We start from the raw sequence: 23738 nt of genomic DNA, 5'->3' as shown, positions 1-23738 counted from the left end.
TGTTTAAACACAAAAAAAATCTTTTACACAGTAGGTTATAAGATGAAGATGGAAAGAAGACAGGATATTTAAAAACATATAGTTGTTTATAATATTGACACTAGTCAATAATATAAACAACTATAACAATAAGGAATGTTTAGAGTTTAATGTTTACCAGTTATTAAGTTACCTCAGGCCTTGTTAGGTAGTGTTACACAGCTGGCATTTTATACACAAAATGGTGATTTGTGTTCAAATAAGTTACGCTAAGTTACAATCTTGAATATAGGATTAAAGATTATCTTGAATGCTGTACTTGCCCTCTTCTGTAATTGCAATGGCTGGTGAAACTTCATCTTTACAAAACCCAGTTATGTACTGTTCATAATTATTACAATATTGGTACCCATAAATAGCAAAACTTAATTTAAACCCTTTACTTATTCTTACTTAAGTCTTCTACAGTTACATTTTTTTACTATAACTGTTACTTTATGCTCAAAAATTAAACTATATATAGATAGAGATACACAAATATCATTGTACACTTGTTTAGTATAAAACATTGATGACACCATGCTGAAAAAGGGAGCTGTGGAAGTTTCAGTACAAACATCAACTAGGTGTTTAAGTTTTGGAATGTAATATCTAGACATGGAGTTTATGAAGGCAAAAAAATAACTTGTTTTTTTCTTTTATTTGGAAAACTGCTTAGATTTAAGCAACTATTAACTTTAAGTTAAATATATTAGGACTAATCTAAATAAGCAAAAATACAAAAAGAATATATATATAATTAAATCAACATAATCGAAATATATTTACTAAAATATATACTTACCAATAAATAAAAATATACTTACCAATAAAACTATTATTAATATCATATACTGTCAAAATATTCATGCTTAACCCAGTACTAAAACAAACAATTTTACAATAGTAAGAATATATGATTATAAAAAAAATTATATATATATATAATTTATAAAACATACTCAGGTTGCAAATATGCAACTTAAAACTAAATAAAAATTTATTAGTGGGTATTATCCTGTGTGTATATTTATGTAACTCATAATATCCTTGTTAATAATATTTCCCCAAATATTTTAGAAAGAAATAGGAAAAAATAAATTCATTTTAAATAATACTTTCTTATTAAAAAATATTTTAAAAAGTTTAAAACTCATTGTTTACATCCATAAATATACACCCAGGATTTTTTTAAGGAGATTTTATTTTAAGTGAAAAAAACTTTAAATAAACTTTGGAATACTCAGTCAAAGGTTCCCATCATGTACTATTTTTGTGAACAATTACATAAACTAAATCAAGTTTTTATTTAGCATACATAGACTTTAATGGTAAAAGTTTTCAAAAGTTTTTCAAAGGTTTTTGGTATTTGAATAATAAAAAATGAGAGTCAAAGTTACTTCCAATAATAAAGTAAATCCCATTATACTTTTGGAACCTATTGTTTAAAAATTCAAACAACTTTGATTCGCTACTTCTAGTGCAAAACAAGTTTTGTGCAAATCATTTTTATTTCACATACCTTATATAGTTTAATATTATCAGTTAGACAACAAAACCATAGTAGAAAGCACATTTAATTTTGTTGAGGGCAAAAATAAAAATACTTACCCTGCAGTTTTTGGAAGTTGTTTCATCTCTTTACTAACAACAACAAGATAACCACGAAACCAACTCACCATTTTTTTTTCGCCTAAATAGTTCAATAGTTTAAATTATGCAGCAGTAGAAAAAAAAAAAAAAAAAAGTATTAATTATAAATTACTTATGATTTAAATAAGGTAGTAAACTCATAAATACAGCTATAAAACCATTCACTAACCATCAAAAGCTAAGCAAGCCCTTTTTCCTTCCGGGTGGTAAAAATGTAAACCCTAATTAGAAATATAGTGAATTCAACTTTATAATAAAATAGTAAAAAAAATTTTCCTACCTATTTACCTCCTTATATCTGAGTGGGCCACTACATTGATATTCGGGTTTTTTTTTTAAATAATTTGTTAATGGGTTATAATGCTACTATTATTTTAAAAGTCTTTTAATTCACTAAAAAAAAATAAAAAGCAACTAAATTAATTTTATTCATGTCTGTTTTTAATATAACTAACATCGTCAGTAGCAACCACAAACTGATTTTCAGTTGAAGCGTCATTTATTGCTGAGCAATCAAAACTTGCTCCAAAGTCTTCTTCTAATATTTCCTAAAAAAGGAGAATTAATAATTAATAAAAAAGAGAAATAATAATCTACAAACAACAAAAAAATTTTGTAAATGATGATCAAAACAACTTAATTGAGTTAAATTGAATTTGAGAATTCAACTATAATTGAAAGAATTTTTGTGAACAAAATGTTAAAGTTACAAAGCAGTTAGCTCTGAAAGTTAGCTATGAAAATGAAAAAAAGTTTTACCTTTTTATCTGAAGATGTTACATTGTATGAAAAAACACATTTGGTTGTAGTTACAAATAATATAACACTGTTACCATATTGTTTATATGCTAAACCTAAATTGCATAAAAAATTTTAAAAATTCTTAATTTTTCTCTTGTTATTTTGTTAACATTTTATGAGACATTTGAAATAGTTTTCAAAAAATAAAAATAAAATATGCTAATAAATATATGTAAAAAGCTAAAGATAGTATAGAAAAAGAAAAAAAAAAAAAGGTACTAGCCTAAAAACTGTAATAGCCTAAAAAATGCACTTGATAATAGTAAATTAATAATATAGTAAATAACAAAAATGAACCATAAGAATAATAAAAAAAAGTAAAGTAGATTTTTTTACAGTAGAAATATTCTAATACAAAAAAAATTTAGATAAGAAAAGTTATTAGATAATTTTTAGTTTTAGATAATTTTCAAGTTAATACAAGTAATTAGAATAATTGTAACGCGCATTAAAATGAAAATTAAATGAAACTAACATTAAATCCGACAAAACTTTTAGAATTTTGTTTAAGAAACTTTATTAGTATTTTGGACATAAATAAGATTTAATATTAATTTTTAAGCAAAATTCGCAATACCTTAGACATCTCATATATTAGACATAAAAATTTTTAATTTTATAGGATGCCAAGGTATTTTTAACTATTGACTTTTTTTGAGCTCATTCTGATTAAATATGGGCGATGGTAAAGTATGTGTTGAGCACCTTGCATTAACTTTAACAACTTTTCATTTTGAGCTGTTGAGTTTCATACCATTGACCACAGAGCAAAGTGAAACACCATTAATAATGGAGGTAAGTTAACCAGGATGTTGTCAGCATACTTTTTAAAATTAATTTCAGGTGGCATCATGTAATAAAGAGAATGATCAAGATTTAGCCTAAAAATACTACCTTGAAGTTCTCTGGCGCAGGTATATTTCAATCAGTGGTATGATCACTTGTTTTTACTCTTTAGTGACAATAAGATAAGTAAGCTGCAATCAAGGATGTGGGCCAGCTAGGAATATCTATTAACTCTGAAGTCATGATCAACAAGATCAAATGCTTTTGAAAAAGCAAAGAACTTCGCAAAAATTGATGTGTCATTATTTTATTATTATTATCAAAAACTAATTTGTTACTTTAGCATGACTCTAGTCTTCTATAACTTAAATAATATCATGCATTGTACAATGGCTTGGTAAAAAATCAAACTGTTTATTTAAGACCTAGATGTACTTGGTGTGATGAATGATGAATTTGGTGATATTGCATTTAAAAGGTTTGCATAATGCAGACAAAATAGCATTTAGACAATAGCCATTACTTGTCATTGATAGTCTTGTGCTGAAACCTTATACCAACGTTGATATTGCTAGTCTAACTAAAAAGTGGCAAAGCTCATAATGGTAAGGAAGTTATTCTTTCTCAAATTAATAGTAATTACACTTACATATGCACTGAATGCCAGCATTTCATTGGTGAGTTAATAAGACCCAGTATTTATTCACCTTATTCTGATTTTTTAATGAACTTTTGAAATTAGTAAATAGCTGAAACAGGATAAAATGAGCTCTTGACAGCCATTTACAGAGCCAAATTTTATCCCTCGCAATCAAAAGTTGACAGAATGCAGTATTGTGAGGAAATTGAGAGTCAGCAAGTCAGCCATGCATCAATGGATCCTCAAGTACAAAAATTAGGAACCTAATCAGACAATAAAAGAGATTGAAGGCCTAGAAGCACCACTAAGGACACACGATCTTGTCAGATCTCCAAACAATTGTTGTCAGAACTCCAAAAAGTTCTTAAGTATGTCAAACTTTGTCAGACAAGTTCAAATTTCACATGGAAGTTTCAAACTGTAACATTTGAGCACCATAATCATGAGCGCCATGCCACCGCTCTAAAGTTGCAACCAAGTTTCTGACCTAAAACAAACTCAAAGTGCTCAAATGGCTAGGAAATAGCATTGATCTTAACCCAATTAAATATCTATGGACAGAATTGAAAGATAAAGTATTGAAACAACAACAAGAGTGATAAAAGCAGTCTGAGTTAGGGAAATCTTGAAGGGAAATCTAAGTCTAAAAGACAGTATATCTAGGTGCATGAAGTTCGTGATCAGGAACAATGAAGGGCATACAAAATATTGAATTATGGAAAACTAAACACATCGTTCCTGTGTTATATGACAAATCGTTTATGTATATTATTGTACATGTTTAAACACAATATTGGCCTTTTCTTGAAATTTTGAGCTTAGTCTTAAACTTTTGTTCATGACGTAAATGTATATAAATTTAATTCAAATCAAACTAAAAGAAAAATTAAACTTTTTTTAAAACCAATTTAAAGTTAGAGAACTTTCTCCATTTTAAAGTATTTAAGTAAGGGAGTATTTAATGCATAAGTAAGCAAGTATTTAATGCATAAGTAAGGGAATATTTAATGTATAAGTAAGCGAGTATTTAATGCATAAGTAAGCAAGTATTTAATGCATAAGTAAGCGAGTATTTAATGCATAGCAAGTATTTAATGCATAGAATGTATTTAATGCATAGCAGTACTTAATGCATAGCAGTAAAAAATATGTGTAGTAAAGCAACAACACATGATTTATGAAAAGAGATTAGTGGATTTGATAATAGCATCAGGTAGAGTTAAGATCATTTATTAACATGAAGAAAAAAATTCATTAAAATCAACATAATTTAAAACAATTCTTCACCTGTTATTGGGTACTTGTCCATGTGAATAGTTCTTTGTTTACTACTCCTGTATAAAGAAAAATAAAAAAAAATAAAAAATTAGTTTTAATAAATTAATAAAGCAGAAGCAGCCATGGTGCTATGTTTAGAGCCCTGATCTTAGGATCATAAGTTCTAAGGCCCAACCATCCCATTAAAGCAGCATTAGTGATGAATTTAAAAGAAACTCTCTGCTAATATGCTCTTCAGTGGTGTTCTATGACATAAGGTCATTAGTCCATAAGGACTTCTTAGGAATCTTGATAACTGGATATAATAGTGAATTTGTAAAATATTACTATAACCCATAACAAAATGAAAGCAAGATTTATTCATTTATTCAAGATTTCAAAATTATTAAAATTGTTTAAAGTTTAAATAATAAAATGTCAATCGGAATGACAAAATATTAAAAAAATGGAAGGAATATGAAGGGGGCTGAGGTTAGGTTTTTGCAGTAAAAATGGTAAATGCATGAAAAACATTGATGCACCATACTGTAACCCACACTGTGTTTCACTAATAAAGTTTCTGCTTTTTATCATTTTTAATGCAAGAATATTAAATAGACAAACTATGGCAACAGAAGAATATTAGATGGGCAAACTATGACAACTATGGCAATAGAAAATAATATGATGACTATAATTTGCAATATGCATACTTTTATTAGCCATTAAGGAGAGAACAAAAAATTTAAAAATTGCTGAACATTACAGTAACATAACACATGTCTCAGTGCATAAAGGAATTGTAACTCTCATTATTACAGTCAAAGAGTCAAAGATTTAAGAGTTAAGAGGACAAGTTAATCTTGTTGATTTTTAAGGTTTGCCTGATGGTAATTTTAAATCAATCTTTAACTATCAGGAACATTTAACAAATAAAGTATTTTGTGTCTCCTAATGTCAAAGGAAGCATATGAAGTAGCCAAAGAACTATACAAAATTTTTCAAGATTTTGGTGCTCCAAATAATTTACAATTGCTGTTATAAAATTTACTGTTACTTGATAACAGACCTTTTTATACCCAAGTCAAAGTTCAGTTGAGCAAACCAACTCAACTTTAAAAAAATTATTCACTGCATTGCTAAGAGACAATAAAATAACTAAATGGAGTTTCAAATTATGCACTGTTCAATGTAACTTACTACAAAGCTTTTAAAATAGATCAATACAGTGTAGTGTTTGATCAGAAACCTAGAATGATATTCACGGTTAGCACGGATCCTGATAATGCCAAACCTAGCTGACCCAAGAACACCACTTAAACTGCAAATTTTGAAATCTTTTAATTTTGTCCGTGGAAAATAATTTAATTTGAATGTTCAAATTTAAGCGAAATTTTGACTTTATAGTGCGACAATAAAAACACCTGTTAAATAGGAACCACATTACATAAATTTATAAAAATTGGTGCAACTGCTAACTGTATGAGACAACTGTATGAGACAAAGTTCAATATAAGGATTCTTGAGTACCACAAGTACTCTGTGAATTGTGCAGAACAACTTTGCGCAGGAAACAAGAGAGGAAAGAAGTTATACTCCCTCCTTTGCTTAATTTCAACTCAATACATGTGAGACCTGAAACAAGAGGGTGTTAATGCCTTAGATGTGTTAATGTCTAATCTGCAAATTGTTCATTCAAAGCTGCAAGAAAAACATACTCTTGAAGAGCAAACCACCATTTTGAAAGAACTAAATGTACGTTGCAGCACATGGCTCTGTCCTTAAGGAAAAGGTTTGCTCACCTATGCTCTCAAGTAAATCTCAAAAGTATCAAAAGCCAATAATCAGTGGGCTTGACAAAATTCAGATTTTTGAAATAATTCCACCGATGGAATTGTATCTCCTTATAGAAGTTGTCAATCATTTTTTCAAGATACTTAAAACTGATTGGATAGAAGCTGTTAAGTGGCCAGCTGCCCTCCACATTCAACTGAACCAGTATCATGGGGGACAGTTCAAGGGAAATGAATGCAGGAAGCTTTTTTAAAATGTGGATGTGCCCCAGCAACTTGCTGATACAAACTCGATTGCCAACATTCTTCACATAATTAAAGCATTCAAAAATTTAAATTAAGTTATAAAAGCTTGCTTTTAATTTATCCTTCAGCCAGATTTTGCTGAAAAAAATTGAAAAATTCAAAAGGTGTACTTAATGATAACTGGTGTGAGCATAACACCCATAATTCACACCACCTTCTTTCACATCAAAGATTTGATCAAACAAACTGTCAAAACTGCTCAAGACTTTTACAAACATTGGTCATTGGTATAAACAAAACAATAATCATCCAGAAAAAAGATTGAAAGAAATATTGTTATTCTGCATAACTGATCTGAACAGTAAGCTACTTTAAAGAACTGCTACCATAATTCGATTTATTAGATTAGGCAGCAGAAAATCATAGCTTACAGCTTATAATGAACATTTTAACCATTTTAATCCTTAACTGCTATTAGTAATTATGAACTTTAATATTGCATGTAAAAATATTAAAGAGTATTTGACTAAAAGAGTATATTAAGTTATTTTAAATAAATTTTGTGTGGAGAAAATCAAAGACCATGTCTTACTATTTTATCAGATGCTACTTGATGGTAATATAATGTAAAAAATAGGGTTTATATAGTTATTTTTTCATTTTATTTTGAAAATCAATGCATTTAAGGTTTTAACGGCCAATAAAAATTCTTTTTACAGAAACGTTTTTTGTTTGTTTGTTTGTTTAACCAATTGATAGTCCTTGTGCCAGGTTTTGCACTTTTTTAGCACTTTTTTTTGCGTTTTGGCAGTAATTTATATTTTAGGAAATGTTGAGATATCTACGCTATGCATAAGCCAATTCAAATCACGCTTTAAATAAAAAAATCAATATTTTTGTCTATAGAATGAAAACGGTACATGTAGCAATAAAGCAATTATAATAAAAATTGTTGATATTACATAGCATAACACTCATGTAACCTTTGTTTTGAAAATAATGATCAAATATCACAGTAATTGGTAATGTTTTGAGGTATAAGTAGCAAAAGACTAACAAAATATAAACTAAAATTGCCATAAATCCTTAACCAGTAAACCAATCTAACTGAAATTTTATTCAGAGTTTGGTGTGGCACAAATATTTATCAAACTACTTCTAGTGGTTCTCATTCTACAAAACTATATTTCTACAGGTGTTTTTATTGTTGCACTATAAAGTCAAAATTTCATATAAATTTGAACATTTAAATTGGATTATTTTCCACAAATAAAATTAAAAGACTTCAAAATTTGCATCACAGGTTACCTTGATGTGTAACCTATCACCCCATGTAAGTGGCGTTTTTATGTCAGCTAGGTTGGCATTATCAGGATCCATGCTAACTGTGTATTATCTTAAGAATTTTGAATGAAAAATAACAATGGAGTTTTGAAGAAAATGCTTTACGGAATGTGAAGAAAAAATTAATGAACTTGGATAAAATTATGACACACCAAAATTTAATGTTAGTGGTGAAGATGCTGTTCTACAAGAAAAAATGGCTAGTGAAAAAAATATATGACATACCAGTATTTGATGTTAGTAGTGTAGATGCTATTTTATCATTATATAATATATCAAAAAGTATAAATAGCTAACTATTACAAAAGCAAATAATCAACATTTAAATTTTAAAAGTCATGGAAGTGAGATGAATAATATGTTGTACTAATAACAATTTACTCCAATAATACAGATTTTAACTCAAGTATTTGTGTTTTCAAAATTTTCATTTTCAGGCAAAGAAAATAGTTGAAAGTTTGAATAAACGGTTAGATCGTCTGAAAATAGGTGATAATATGCATATTGGCATTGAACAGTTTGATTGTGGAGTAGAGATCCTGATAATTTAATAGGGATGAATGTTGAAGAAAGAAATGGCAAATATAAAGTTGGTATAAAACACAGAATATTAAATTATTTTATGGATTATATTAGTATTCAATCTACCAAATATTATCAGTTAACTGTTCTCAAAAAAGAAAAGCTTTTGCAAAAGTTAGCACAACATGAGTTCAGTTGGCAAGAAATTTAAAAAGCATGTGTATTGTAAAGGTTTCAGAATAAAACTAAACAAAAACCTTGTTTCTTTATTTTTTAAAATAAACCTATTAAATCAAGGTTTGTTTTTTTAGAAAACATTTATAATTTAATTTTAGTCAAAAAAAATTAACTTCAAAATTTTTTTTAGCATTTTCTTTGATATAAATAAAAAATGTGATATGTAAATGTAACCTTTAAACTAAAGACACTAATTGTGCTCAAGCTTGAAAAGATTTAATAATGCAATTTGCATGAATAAAATTTATTCTATTGTTCTAAAACTCATCTGCTATTGATGATCTTTAAAAAGTTCTGTTACAGTACTGTAAATATGCCATCATAGTTCTGTCAGTTTGAAATAGAACTAACTCCTTTCAATTTTTCAGCAAGATTTTTAAAACCCTACATTCACAAAGGTGCAAACTTGTCAAGATAATGATCTACAAAAGTTTCATAGCTCTTATTGTCTGCTCTTAGTGTCTGCTATTGCATAGCAAATCCCAATATTAAATAATTTTAATTATGCTCAACCATACAAGGTACCTAGATAATAATACAGATCTAAACGCCTCTAGAAGCCACAATTACAGTAAAGTAAATACTGCACTATATGAGTTGAGGTGTTATAATGAATCATTAGACATTTAATAAATTATTAGCAAATGGGTTTGTGTGTTTTGTAAAAGTTGCTTTTTTAATTCATTAGCGGCTTTGGATTTTATACTTAAGAACAATTGAAGGTAGTGAAAATATAACTATAATCTTTCTGTTCTCTGTCAAAGCATTTGATTCAGTGTTTTTTTAATTAAATAAAATTAAGTAAGCTTAGCAGTTATTGTTTCTACATTTGTAACATTCCGGCAACATTCTAATCTTTAAAAACTATGAAGATTACTCAAAATCCTTTTTAATGACTAATCAGCCTTTTTAGTTTGAGTCTTTAATCTTTTTAGTCTTAAGTCTTTTTAAAGAAAAATAGCTTATAATAGTCATTTTATGCTAAGTGGATGAAGGTCTAACATGGGCCATCTCAGATTTTGATGAAACTTGGTGGGTTGGCTTATATATATAAGAAAAGTAATTCCTGAAAATTTCAGCATAAAATCCTTTGTGGTTCATGAGATATAGTCATTTAAAATTTCTAATTATTCCAAAAACAAATGCTTAAGTTGCAAAAACATGTTTTGTTCATAATTTGATATTTGTTCTATATTTTAAAAACAAAATTTCAGAAAACCCTATAGTTTTTTTATTGTATGCAACTCTAGACTTACTTTGGTAAAACTTTGGCATTGAATTTTTTTTTAATGTTACATCTTATCCATAATGGCTTCCAAAAAAACCTTAAAAATTGTTTCCAGAATAAAAAGTTGATTATTGCAGATTACTGAGTGTACTTTTGTAAGCAGATTATTGAGTGTACTTTTGAAATCTTTATTTTATGTTAAAAAATTTATCATTTCTTATTTATTTGTTGTGCCAAAACTCTGGAAAAACTTTGTTTGTATTTCAAAACTTGTTAAATTTGTTGTATTTCAAAACTTTTTAAATAATAATTAAAAATAAATGGCAAGATCAAGAACTTGAGCAATTTGGATGAAAAGCAAATCATATTAAAACTATTTGTTATTACCATGAAAAGATCTTTGAGACTTGGCATGATGGAAGCTTTGTTGAGATTCATTTGACAAACACAAAGTTAAATTAAAAAGCATTTAGAATTTAATTGACTTAATTAATTTTTTAAAAGACAATAGCATATTTAATGTTTTATCATTTTGTTAATTTTTAGAATAAATTTTCAGATATACCAGTATTGCTTTTGTGAAGGAGTTTGATTTAATACGTGGTCATAAACTTTGTACAGAATGTCGAAAAGTGTTGTATTTTAAAAATAACAAAGAAGGTTATGGGAGCAATTCATATAAACATAAAGATAATGATTTTAATTAGATTTGCATTTTAGAAGTAAACTTAAATTTAAGCATTAATAGCCTTGGTTGTTCCCCTCTAAAACTAGTAGCTCTTAAAGACAGGGTCAGCTATGCAAAAAGAAAGATGAATAAAATTAATACTGCAACCAAAAAGAAAATAGCAACTGTTTTTGGAGTTTCTCTGTATATAATTAAGGATGAACTAAAAACAAAAAAGCTGTGTAACAAAAGTGAACAACTCAGACTAATGGAATTAATTAAAGCAAAGTTTAATGTTTCTTTAAAATCAGAAGAACTAAATTACTGACTTTGGTTCCTGAGAGCATGAACATTAACTATACACAAAACTATTTTTCTGCTACCCTAAGAATAATAAAAGCTGCAAGGTATTTGAAAAAAATGCACTGCACAATAGCAGAATCAACTAAAAAAGAAGATCTATTAGTAAAAAAGTAAAAAATCAAGTTCATGAATTCTATTAATCCGAATAATACTCTTGAATGTCTTCAAGTATAAAACAGTATGTCTTAATCCAAGTTAACAGTAAAAGACAACATTTTCAAAAAAGACTTGCATTAGGTAATAAAAAAGAACATTATTAGAATCCACTTGTGAAAACAATATTCTAAACAAATATAAAATAATATTCTAGTTCAATATTCAGAAACAAGAGAAATAATATTTCTTTATTTAGTCTTGTTTTTGTTCCAATTTAAAATATTATTAATTCTGAAAAAATCTTTTCCTTATTTGCTTATATTTATGGACAATCTATTTTATGGACTTACATGTCCTTTGGAATATGTATTTGTTGTTCTAATAAATTATTTAAGTATTTAATTTATCATTTAATATATAGAACTTTATTTAGAGTTCATTTAAATTTCCTTTGATGTCAAGATTGGGTTTTCTAAGTTTTGTGAACTAAGACCAAAATGGTGTAATCCTATAAGAGGTGCTTTAGGTCTCCATTAAGTATGGGTTTGTGAACACCACCTGAACACAAAACATTTATCATTAAAATTACCAGATATTTAAGACAATAAACACCTCTTAGTTGTATGTGACTAAACAAATCGAAACTGTATTCTGCACAGTTGCAATAACTGTTCAGATAGCAACACAATAAAATAGTATCTTACTGAGTTGTTTGATAATCAATTGGAAGAAATCACCTATGACCACCAACAAAAAACATGATATAGTTCCAGTAACTTATCCATTGGATGGTTTTATCGAAAAAGCTTGTCAACAAAAAGACCAATTAAAATTAACCACAAGACCACTACATAGTCAAAAATCAAGCAGCATATTTGCAGCATCTGAAAATAGCATTATTAAGTAATCATATTTTAATATTTGTAAACTTGATTGAAAATTACAGTTTTTTAATTCAAGAATCAGTACAAGGATTCCATTGGAACAACAGTCAAGAAAGATTGAATTATTTTGTTATTTACTATATGGAGGAAAATAAGATATGTAAAAATGTTTGTATCATTTCAGATCATTTGCAACACAATAAAAACAGTTTATTGTTTCATTTATGTAGTAATATAACATTTAAAAGATTTGATGCCTTACTTTACCTATTGCATTTATTTTAGTGATAGTGCAGGTTGGCAATACAAAAATCCTATCAATTCACCTGATTAAATGTATGATTGGTGTAGACAAAATATCAAAAGAATGCATTTTCAATAAATTTCAAATGATGCAATTGTATTAGATTGCATAAAGTTTAAAATAGAAGAACGTTATGTTACTTGTTCAACAATTCCAGGAACAAGAAACCACCATTGTTTTATACCACAATCATTAACTACTTTACAGATGAGACAGGTCTCATTTGACAATATGTATACTAATATAAATGTTTCTACAATGCAGCATACAGTTTCACTTACTTCTTTCACCAGGAATTAATATAGCATGTGTTTATGATGCAAAATAATTTTTTGGTGATAATGTGGAAATATCTGAAGAAAATATTTGTCTTGACTGCTAAGAAAGCAGTCCATTTCCTTTAACACTTTTACTTGGCCAAATAAAGAAGATATTTGCTGGGTTCCAATAATGCACATTTTATACAAAAATTCATCTTTAAAAGTTCAATCAGCAACTGGTAGATGCCATGAACTATTAGGTCAAGAAAAAACTGACTTGCATTTGTACAATAGCATAAATAACATAATTAAATAACTATTAATTATTATAAATTTGATTTATTTGTAACTTTTATAGTTAATTAGTAAAAATTGATTTTCAAGCATTTAAAAGATTCAATGTTTGTATTGATTGTTTATTAGATAATAATATTTTTATTAAATAATCAACTTGTGCATTGTGCTGACAAGTCAAATAACTTGGCATGAGTTGTAATCTGATTTAAACATAATAATCAAACAAAAGTAAAATAAATGGGGAGGGGTTTAATAGTGAAGGGATAGGAAAAAATGTTACAAAATTTATAGTCATGATATGAAATTGTAATGAAATTAGACGAAAAGTTTTACATAATAAGCTACTTATAAATTTTATCAGTCATTTTACTATCATTACAAGCTAAATGTTTGTAACTCAGCTTTTGAATGTGTATGTTGAATTCTTCATTTGCTCATAAAGACACTTCATGCATCAGTCACAAAATTAGACACACTGTGAGAAGAAATGTTTGATTACAATTTTTTTCTAAGTTCTGGGCAAAAATGTGTATGTTAAAAAGTAAATAGACAGAGAAGGAGGGGGGGGGGTAAGGGGACTATGGCTATTTAAAAAATGAGTTTAATTTAAGCTTAATTTAAGACTTATTTCTAGTACTGATTACGAAATACTTTTACATATGTACATACTTTATATAACAATATATAACCCAAAGTATAGTACATTCAAAACTCTATTTTTATAGTTTTTAATGCATTTTGTGCAAATTTTATTGTTCTGATTTTGTAACTTCCCCATGAGTAACCACTATTTTTTTTCTTCTGAAACCACTGCAATAAAGTCTATTAAATCAGTAGAAAAAAATTCTTAATAAAATCAGTGTTGATTCTAGGTATTTTGAAGTGAAGGCAAAATTTCTTAATTTTAGGCAAAGCCAGTTTTAGGAGTTCATAACTTTTTACTGAATTGTATCTAATTAAAAAATTTCTGAAAATTTGGAAGCCTAACATTATTAGAAACTGAAAAAATGGCTCTTTTCACTTCTTAAATTGCAGATTTTGTATATTGATCTATCAAAAATCAACTTTTCTTATTTACAAACAATTTTTTAAGGTTTTTTAGGAAGCCATTATGGATAAAATGTAACATTAAAAAAATTCAATGCCAAAGTTTTACCAAAGTAAGTCTAGAGTTGCATACAATAAAAAAAAACTAGAAGGTTTTCTGAAATTTTGTTTTAAAAAATATAGAACAAATATTAAATTATGAACAAAACATGTTTTTGCAACTTAAGTATTTGTTTTTGGAATAATCAGAAATTTCAAATGACTATATCTCATGAACCACAAAAGATTTTATGCTGAATTTTCAAGAATTGCTTTTCTTATTGAAATAATCCAAACCGCCAAGTTTCATCAAATCCTGAGGTGGTCCGTGTTGAAATCCTAAAATTTTGGTCCATTTGGCATGGAATGACCCAATACCAACTTTACAAAATCAAAACGCCAACTGCAACCACAATGCTTGAACACAAAATATTGGTAATGTCAACGTGTGTGCTCAGAGTAAACCGGTACTTGAGTTTTAAGGTTCTAGGTCAGACATGAAAAATAAAGTTTTCGTGCTGTGTTGAAAACATGAAATAGTTTTGAAATAGTAAAAAAAAATTTTTGCACAAAACTTGGTGTTTTTTTGTGGTTAATTTCATATCATTATATCGGATAACTGTTTTATTTTAAATCTGAATTACTAACTTTATAGTATACTTATGTATAATAACTAAAAAAAGAGGCTTTCATAATATGTATATCTATACATATTATGAAATACTATAGCGTATTTATGTGAGCATTTGCTCACTTTATTTGCTTCTTTGTATTTTATATTATTTTTTAACATTTTTGCTTTCAACAAGGCTGCAAGCAACCACTAATTAGAGTTGGAAATTACTGAAAAAGAAAAGATGAAGATTGTAGAGTAAGATAACAATTGACAGACAACTTAAAAAATAGCAAATTATACGAATCAGGAAAGCAAGATGAAGGAAACAAATTCCAAAGAACTGATGTTCAAGGAAAAAAACAAGACAAATAAGAGTTTTTGGAGCACTTAGGAATAGTCACAGAAAAAGAATGAGACTTGATTGAATAACAAGTAACACCAGAATAGATTTTAGTAGATGGCACAAGAGACACTAGCTCTTTAGAGCAGCGTCCATTATAGTATTTATAGAAAAGAGAAATAGAAGCAACATTACGACGATGCGATAATGGTTGAAGGTTGGCTGCAAGAGCAGGTTCAACTATGTTTACAATGCGTTTTTGCACCTTGTCTAAAAGAGAAAGGGCAGCATTAGAAGATCTGCCCCAGATACGGCAACAGTATTCCATACAAGGCCAGATTTGAGATTTATAGTGATAGAGAATATAATCCAGAGTAAGAAAGTGTCAAGCTTGATAAAGAGATGCAACCGTAGTGGTTGCTAATTTTGCAATGGATTTGATATACGGTTTCCAAGAAAGATCGGAAGTGGCCGCAAACAATGCCACCTTATATGTGAGAATATCTAGAAGATTGTTAATGTAAATTAAAAAGAGTATAGGGCCAAGGATTGAGCCTTGAGGAACCCCTGAAGTTACAGAATATGAAGAAGAGTGCTGTCCATTGAGGACAACTTTTATACTACGATTAGAAAGGAAGGATTCAATAATCTTAAAGATGTTACCAGATACACCATAAGAAAAAGCTTATGGAGAAAACCAGCATGCCAAACTTTATCAAAAGCTTTTGAAATGTCAAGAGTGATGGCCTTAACATCTCCACCTTTATCTAATGCACAATAAAACCTAATGGTTATTACTGTTAGCAAGTCAGCTGTAGAACGAGAAGATTAAAATCCATATTGATGATCAGAAAGTAAGTTATTAGTTTTAAAATGAGAGATTAGGTGTTTATTAATTAAAGATTCAAAAAAGATGAAAAGATTGCTGCCCCATTCTTAACCCTCAGTCAATGTAGCAGCACTCCACTGCGAGTCAGGCTATTTGTCAGTCAATATATGTACTGAAGCCCCCGGCAGCAGGCTATTTCAGTATGATGTCATACAGCTCACCTAAATCAATATAAATTTGTTTGCATTTTAAAAATGTATTACAGTTGATTTTTTTACAAAAGTTATTTTTGTTTACTTAAAAGCAAGGTTTAAATTCCTATTTTTGACTAGCCATTTCAAAACAACAATCAATGACATGATTGGTTAACAGGAATTTGATAAATCCATATATTAGGCCACATGATTTGTTTTAGCATTTATTGTTAGTTAAAACGTTTCAAAATTTAAAAAAGATTTAAAAACAAAATCTTACAGGTTTTTTGAATTAAAATAGTTTTTATTATATTTAAATTATAATTTATTATAAAGTTTTTTTTAAATTTATTTATACTGTTTTTATTCAACTTATATAAATCTGTTCAAAAAAGTTGTTAGTCATGTATTTTTAAAAGGTTTTTTTTTTATAATTTTATTATATAAAATCCAACTTTGAACCAATAAGAAATAGTTTAAACATCCTTCTTTAATAGGTTGGTCACTGAACTATCAAAGATTTGCTCAAGAACAACACTAAAAACCACTTTGACATCTACTAAAAATAGTGTTACACCTTAAATTTAAAAGCTCTTTCCCACAAAAAAAAAAAAGTCTTTTTGCGAATTATAAAAAAAACAATTTTTAAAAACAAAATATATTGAACGAATAGTTCCCTAGAATTTAATCAAAATAATTTTTTGTTACAAAAAAAAACTATATGCAATGAAACAATAATCAAAAATTAGAAATATATATTTGACAAGTATTTTTGTGTTCCTGCAACATCAGCTCCTGCCAAACATATCTTTTTTCAAAGTGGTAATACCCTAAAGCTCGTATGTCTGATTCATTACTTGAAACTCTGATGTTTTTTTAAATGACTTATAGGCTATATAGTGATAGCTAATGCTTATGACATTTAATGCTAACAACCAATATCATATTTTTAATTAAAAGATGTTAATATTAGTGTTTTAGCACAAAAATACATAAAAATAAAGAATTAAAATTTAATTTTTTTATTTTTATGTTTTTGGGTTTCATATCATCTCCAAATATATTTTGTTAGCGACTTCGTTAAATTCTGCGCATAACTTTTCAACAATTTCACAACATGTGGTGTCACAGCACTTGTTACCTGCAGTTTTGTTAATAATTGGCCTTAACGCAAAGCCAAAATTTATGTATTTGGCTTTGAAATTTTTTGCGTTTAATTTAGGCCTTGGCCTTGAAACTCTTGGCCTTGGTTTTAAAACTCTAGTCTTTGGCCTTAAAACTTTTTGACTTGGCCTAGCTATTTTTAGCCTTGTTAAAAACTCTGATTATTGTCATCATTGATGAAAAACACTATTTATTTCCAGTCACCTAGATTTATGCTGATACTAGATAATATAAGATAATATACTACAAGAATCCATCTTGGTACCATTTAGTTTTTTTTACTATTCATTTTGGTACCATTTTATTTTACTTGGTACCATTTTATTTTTCTTGGTACTATTTTATTTTAGTACCATTTAATTTTTCATGAATGTATATTTTTTTATAAATCTTGCATAAACTCAAATGTACCAATTTTTTTCAAAAATCTTGTAAAAATCACAACAATTAAAATCACAAAAAGCCATTAGGTAGTAGTGAGAAGTGCAATGATAGAAATCAATGATAGATGAATCAGATGTAAAATGAGTACAAGATGAAAGTTTGATGAGGTCTGAGCATAGTCTGAACCACCTAAAAAAGGAGAACAAAGAGAAAATAAGCACAAGCTATGGTCAGAGAAAAATAAAAAAGGAGTGAAGGTATATGATTAGCGTTGTTTGGACAAAAAGTCACAATGTTAAATGTCTAAGTAAATGCCAGCATAGCCTGGTACTAGATATATATTAGTCTAGCACTAAATATACAGTATTGTGAAAAATTTAAGAACTACCAAAAAACAAATCATAATTTATTTTTATTTTTAAATTTTTATTTAATCAAATATATTTTATTGGTAAAAAAATAGTAATAATAAATTTTAGAAAATAGACAAACAAAATAAAAAATAATAATGATAAAAACTTTTAAATAAACAAAACAAATGTATTTAAAGTTTTATAGGTAATTTTTATTAAAAAAAATAGTGAAAAAGTTAAAAACCACAGAAAAAAAAATGGTAATTTTTACCTAATACCGCGTAATTCTACCATGAATTTTTAGGCACTCATATATACAATTTGGCATTGAGTCTATTATATTCTATAAAAAATGTTTGGGAACATTTCCAAGTATTGTTGGTAAAATATTGGGCAACTCCTCAAGGCTTCTTGGTGCTTTCTTGGCAATTTCTTTATCAAGCCAACTCCAAAGATTTTCAATGCAATTTAGATCTGGGCTATTTGGTGGCCAAGTTAGACGCTCAATATTTTTACTTTCGAACCATTCAGAGACAATTTTAGCCCTGTGACATGGTGCATTGTCTTGCTGAAAAATGAACGGAACGCTTTGCTCAAGTGCATCAATTGATGATAACAAGTTGTTATTTAAAATATCGATGTAATAAATAGAGTTGAGTCAACCATCAAATATATTAAACATACTAAACCATAATATGTCATGCAGCACCATATTCCAACCGACTTGCTACCTTGTTTTGTTCATTGAATGATACAATTGAGATTAAGTTTTTCTGAAGGCTGCCTGCAAATCATAATTCGATTTTTTCAGTTATCAATCTTGATATTCATCTCATCACTGAACATAACTGTTCTCCATTTTTCTTTAGACCATTCTTTGACGCTTTGGCAAAATTCTTTTCAATTTTTAATGTTTTTTGGTAAGTCGTGGTTTTAGAACAGCTTTTTTAAATAACATATTGTTCCATTCCCTTTTTAACTCATGCGACAGCATGGTTCGATTTTTCTTTGCCAACCTGAATAAAAAACGATCATCATTGAGTGTCATCAAACGCGGTCTTCCAGAACGATGGCAATCAACATAAGATTTCCTCTCTTTAAATCTTTTGATGATTGTTAGCACCGAACTATGTGATCACTTTATTATTTTTCCAATTTCACGAGCGGTTTTACCTTTCTGGTGAAAATCCACTACTTTTACATGATCTTCATAGGTAATAGCTTTTCTGCTCATTTTTTAAAAGAAAATAATTTTTCTTTTTGAAATTAAATACTTTTTTTTTAATACTTTGATTGGTTTTTTGGTAATGACTCAGGTATAGAATATTTAAACAAAAAAGGTAAAAATAAATTTTAAAAAAGACGTTTCCGCCGCAATTAGCACAAAAAAATCTTTGTGGTTCTTAACTTTTTCACAAAATAAATATTAAAAAAATTAACTCTTAATAATTAATCCTTATTTTTATAGATTCTATTAATTAATTTTCAAAAAAAATTTATGTTTGAAAAAAAAGATTATTTTATTATCTTTAGAATAAAAATTAATTTTATTTGAAAAATTTTTTTTTTTTCTTTAGTGGTTTTTAACTTCTTCACAATACTGTATAATGTATTGTATCATCAGCATATGGTACTAGAGCCAAGTTATTCAGTGTGATAAGCATTAAAATTACAAATAGCAACAGCATTAGCTAAGAGATAATGAGAAAGGGTTTGGTCAATTTAATCAGAAATAACATTGAAAAGATTGGTTTTGCAAAATAGGTGAATTAATACATAAGTATATGTCCAGGCCAAGCATATGACTATTAGAGTTTTTGTGAATCAAATGATAATAGCCAACACTGAGATCTGAAAAAGAAATAGCTGAATTTAAATAAGCCTTACAAAAACCAAGTAGATCTGATGAATTTTATGAGTGTTAAGATTCAACAGATAAAAAATTATTTTAAAGACCACAAATATTTATAAAAAATAGTTTGAAACAATTTAGTTAATTTTTTTTTGCTCAAAACTTTCTGATACTTTATTTATGATTTAAATTAATAGAGAGCTGACTCAATCATATGACCCATTCATAGGTAGTGCAAGACACCCTAAGCAATAAGCTTAGGGTATCATGCATTTGCACCCTTACCTTATTCCTACTAACACAAAATCATAATAAAGATCTCATTATGCGAAAACTTTACATGCAGATCATGGGACTATCAGCACTCTGGTATTTTATGCGGTAGTGGTGTAGTGGTATAGCGCTCGCTTTGTAAGCGAGAGGTTCCGAGTTCGATTCCCACCACGTCCCTGGTAGTACCGTGCTCAACTTGTTTCTCAGCGCAGCAGCCTTGTTCGTTAAGGTTCGTGTTTCGGAGTTATAGAGTTGAGAGAGGGTGATAACCACAAGTAGCCTCCTCATCTGTAGTGGCCTTCTCAGCTTTGGGGAGGTGAATTATTTAAAAAAAAAAAAAAAAAAAAAAAAAAAGATGTTAATGGAACCAGACTCTTTGAGAGTTACCACAGAGCTCAGGAAAACTTACTACTAATTAGCCTCAAAACCATAGAACTGAATTTTAGCTTTATACCTTTATTAGAAGATAATAAAAAGGATTGCTCAGCCACCATCCAAGAGGTGCAAGCAAATATTCATGAGTAGAGATAAAAAGATTCGGTATTTATCATCCTAGCCAGAAAATAAGGTTTACATTTACAACGAGGTGCAAGGCTGCTCAACATGTTTTGCATCCCCTTCTTTGCTTAAGAGACCTTTTACAAGAAAGAAGCTAGAACTATATGAAGCTGCACTATATGAAGCTGTTTTCATTAAGAAACTTTTTCTAGCTTTTACTCAATAATCACTCACATGACAGGCGGTATATTAAATTAACTTTAAGTTAACTTCTCCTAGTCTTTGCCATAAAAAATGAATCCTACAAAGCAACAGAACAGGTTTTGATTAGGAAAATTGAATTTGATTTTATATTACCAGCAGCAGGGTGATCATGATAAATATATTTTACAAATAAGTCCATTCCAATGCAAAACTAACATTTACTACGGTTGTCACTTTTTATTGGGCTTATTACCTACTTACTCTTAATTCTGTTTTTACTCTATTATAAACTTTCAATTTTTGTGTAGAATACAATTGTCTTATTTTGTGAGGACCTTCTAATGATGCCCTTTATTAATTTCAGGTTCATGCAATTATCAAAAAAGCTCAGAGATTATTAAGTTGAATTATATCTTTTACGTGTACTACTTTTGTAGAACAGTGAAAAGTATATGTTTTTTATGTTAGCCTGACTTTTTACCTTTTCTATAATATACTTCTTGTCTTTACTTTTCTTAACTACAATGTAAAATCTTCTCAAAGACAAAAAATAAAGTCTTTTTTAGATTAACAAATTTTATCATGGAGTTTATCTGGAGTTTTTTAAAGCAACAAAATATCAAATAAGCATATACACATGCTCATAGGAAGCATATAAAATAGGAAGCATATACACATGCATATAAACATAACTTTTGTTATGTGTAAAGATTGCATATAAATGTTTTTTATAAAAGTTAAGTAATAACAACACTAACTATGCTAGGTTATAATAGTTTATTTAAAAATGGCATTAGAAAACACATTCCACAAAAAGTTGCAACCTAATTTATTTTTTAATATGCATAAAACTTTTTTTAAAACTGATTTTATAGCAGCAGACATTTTGCTTTTCTGCTGCATATAATTCTTTATAGACTTTGCCTTCCATTAACCAAAAATGTTGTTGAATCAAGAATTTTAAAATACTGTAAATTGAAAAAAAGTCTTTCTAAGTAAAACTTTACGATTTTATAAAAAAAACTCAACAAAATAGCAAAAAATTGTTTTTCACAAAGGTTTTCTTACATATTATATAAATCACAATAAAACTTATATAAAACTTTATACTAATTTTCAGTAAAGACAAAAACTTTATACTAATTTTCAGTAAAGACAAAAACTGTTTCATAAATTTATTTAAACAAGCATTTATAAAAAAGTTATTAAAAGTATTAAACATTTTAAAAGCTATTTTATGTTAATTAAAATGTCTATTTAACAAAATTAAAAGTAAAATACAAAACATTTTCTTAGGTAAGTAAAATTTAATTACAATAAAATTGTCTATAATATCTACCTAAATAAGAGATGAAATTTTACCCACTACTTATAAAAGAATTTATCTTTTTTTTTTGAAAATTTTCGAAATTTCTAAAATTTCTGAAAATTATCCAGAAAATTCCCTTAATTGAAAAGTTCCAGGAAATTTTCATCTCTAATAGCAGCAAAACTTTGATATGATAACTTATGAGACTCTGTCATAAGTTACCATCTCTTGTTTCATCTAGAAAATTCAATCTGTTGTGTTGTATGTATGCTGAATACTCATCATTTAACATATTTACATCATTTTACTAAAAGATTTTTTTTAATTTAAAAAATTTAATCAAGTTATTTAAAGTAAAAAAAATCAACCCTTTGGAACTCTCTCCTGTTATGCTTTCCTAATTTTTATATTTTGCAGCATTTTAAGCTTTCTATTAAACATTGATTTTTGTTATGTTAAAGTCTTGAATTAAATATTGGTTGCCTGTAGCCTTGTAGAGATCAACTTATGTAAAAAAAAAAAAAAATTTATTCAAGTAAACAGAAAACATATTACCTAGAATTCATGATGTCACCTTTAAAAACAACAACAGTTCCGTCATCAAAACCAACCGCCATTTGAGTTAAATTTTCATGGACCGAAAGACATGTTACCTATTTTTAAATTTAAAAAAATTTAACAACCTTGTTTAAAGCAAAATTAAAAGGATAAGAATATTAAACTTTAACCTCTGAAGGTTTTGTGCCAGTAACAGGTGCTCTTGAGACCAAAGTGGGATTGCCTTTTTTATCAAGCTAAAATAATAATGAATTTAAAATTTAGTTGCACTAAATTATTTAAAATAACACTAAAAAATTAGGATTTTTCTCCTTTTTTTCTTCTATTTTTTATAATTCTTTTTTTTATTGTAAAAAGTATGTGGTTAAAAAAAAATTATATATATATATTCAATTTTCTTTGAATTACCACATGGAACCTTATATAAACATATATATATGCCTACATATGCCTCACTCTACCTTATGAAAGTTCCACACTTGAATTAATGGATTAATACCAACTTCGTCATTCTAAAAATAATAAAAATGCATAAAATTTTTTTGAATATAAAATGTTAACAGTAGACAACTTACATATATTGATCATCTAAAATTACATTATGTCTATATTATGTTTATATTTACATTATGTCTATATTATGTTTATATTTACATTATGATTATTTTATGTTTATATTTAC

General features: G+C 27.7%; 1 protein-coding gene across 1 annotated transcript in view; it reads right to left on the bottom strand.

Moving 5' to 3' along the window:
• LOC136071852 (vacuolar protein sorting-associated protein 11 homolog) overlaps positions 1–23738 on the bottom strand; it is a 138414-nt gene that overhangs the window by 90317 nt on the left and 24359 nt on the right. The window contains exons 5-13 of the mRNA XM_065797352.1: positions 23518–23568; positions 23227–23292; positions 23054–23151; positions 5186–5232; positions 2431–2525; positions 2127–2219; positions 1841–1892; positions 1630–1711; positions 846–901 (exon numbers count right to left, since the gene is read on the bottom strand). Of these exons, the coding sequence (XP_065653424.1) occupies positions 846–901; positions 1630–1711; positions 1841–1892; positions 2127–2219; positions 2431–2525; positions 5186–5232; positions 23054–23151; positions 23227–23292; positions 23518–23568 (640 nt within the window). The remainder of the gene's footprint in view (positions 1–845; positions 902–1629; positions 1712–1840; positions 1893–2126; positions 2220–2430; positions 2526–5185; positions 5233–23053; positions 23152–23226; positions 23293–23517; positions 23569–23738) is intronic.

This window comes from Hydra vulgaris, chromosome 05, assembly GCF_038396675.1.
Source record: "Hydra vulgaris chromosome 05, alternate assembly HydraT2T_AEP".
In the NCBI taxonomy this organism is placed as follows: domain Eukaryota; kingdom Metazoa; phylum Cnidaria; class Hydrozoa; order Anthoathecata; family Hydridae; genus Hydra; species Hydra vulgaris.
The sequence above is the reverse complement of the archived record's forward strand: the minus strand, read 5'-3'. Positions and strand labels throughout refer to the sequence as shown.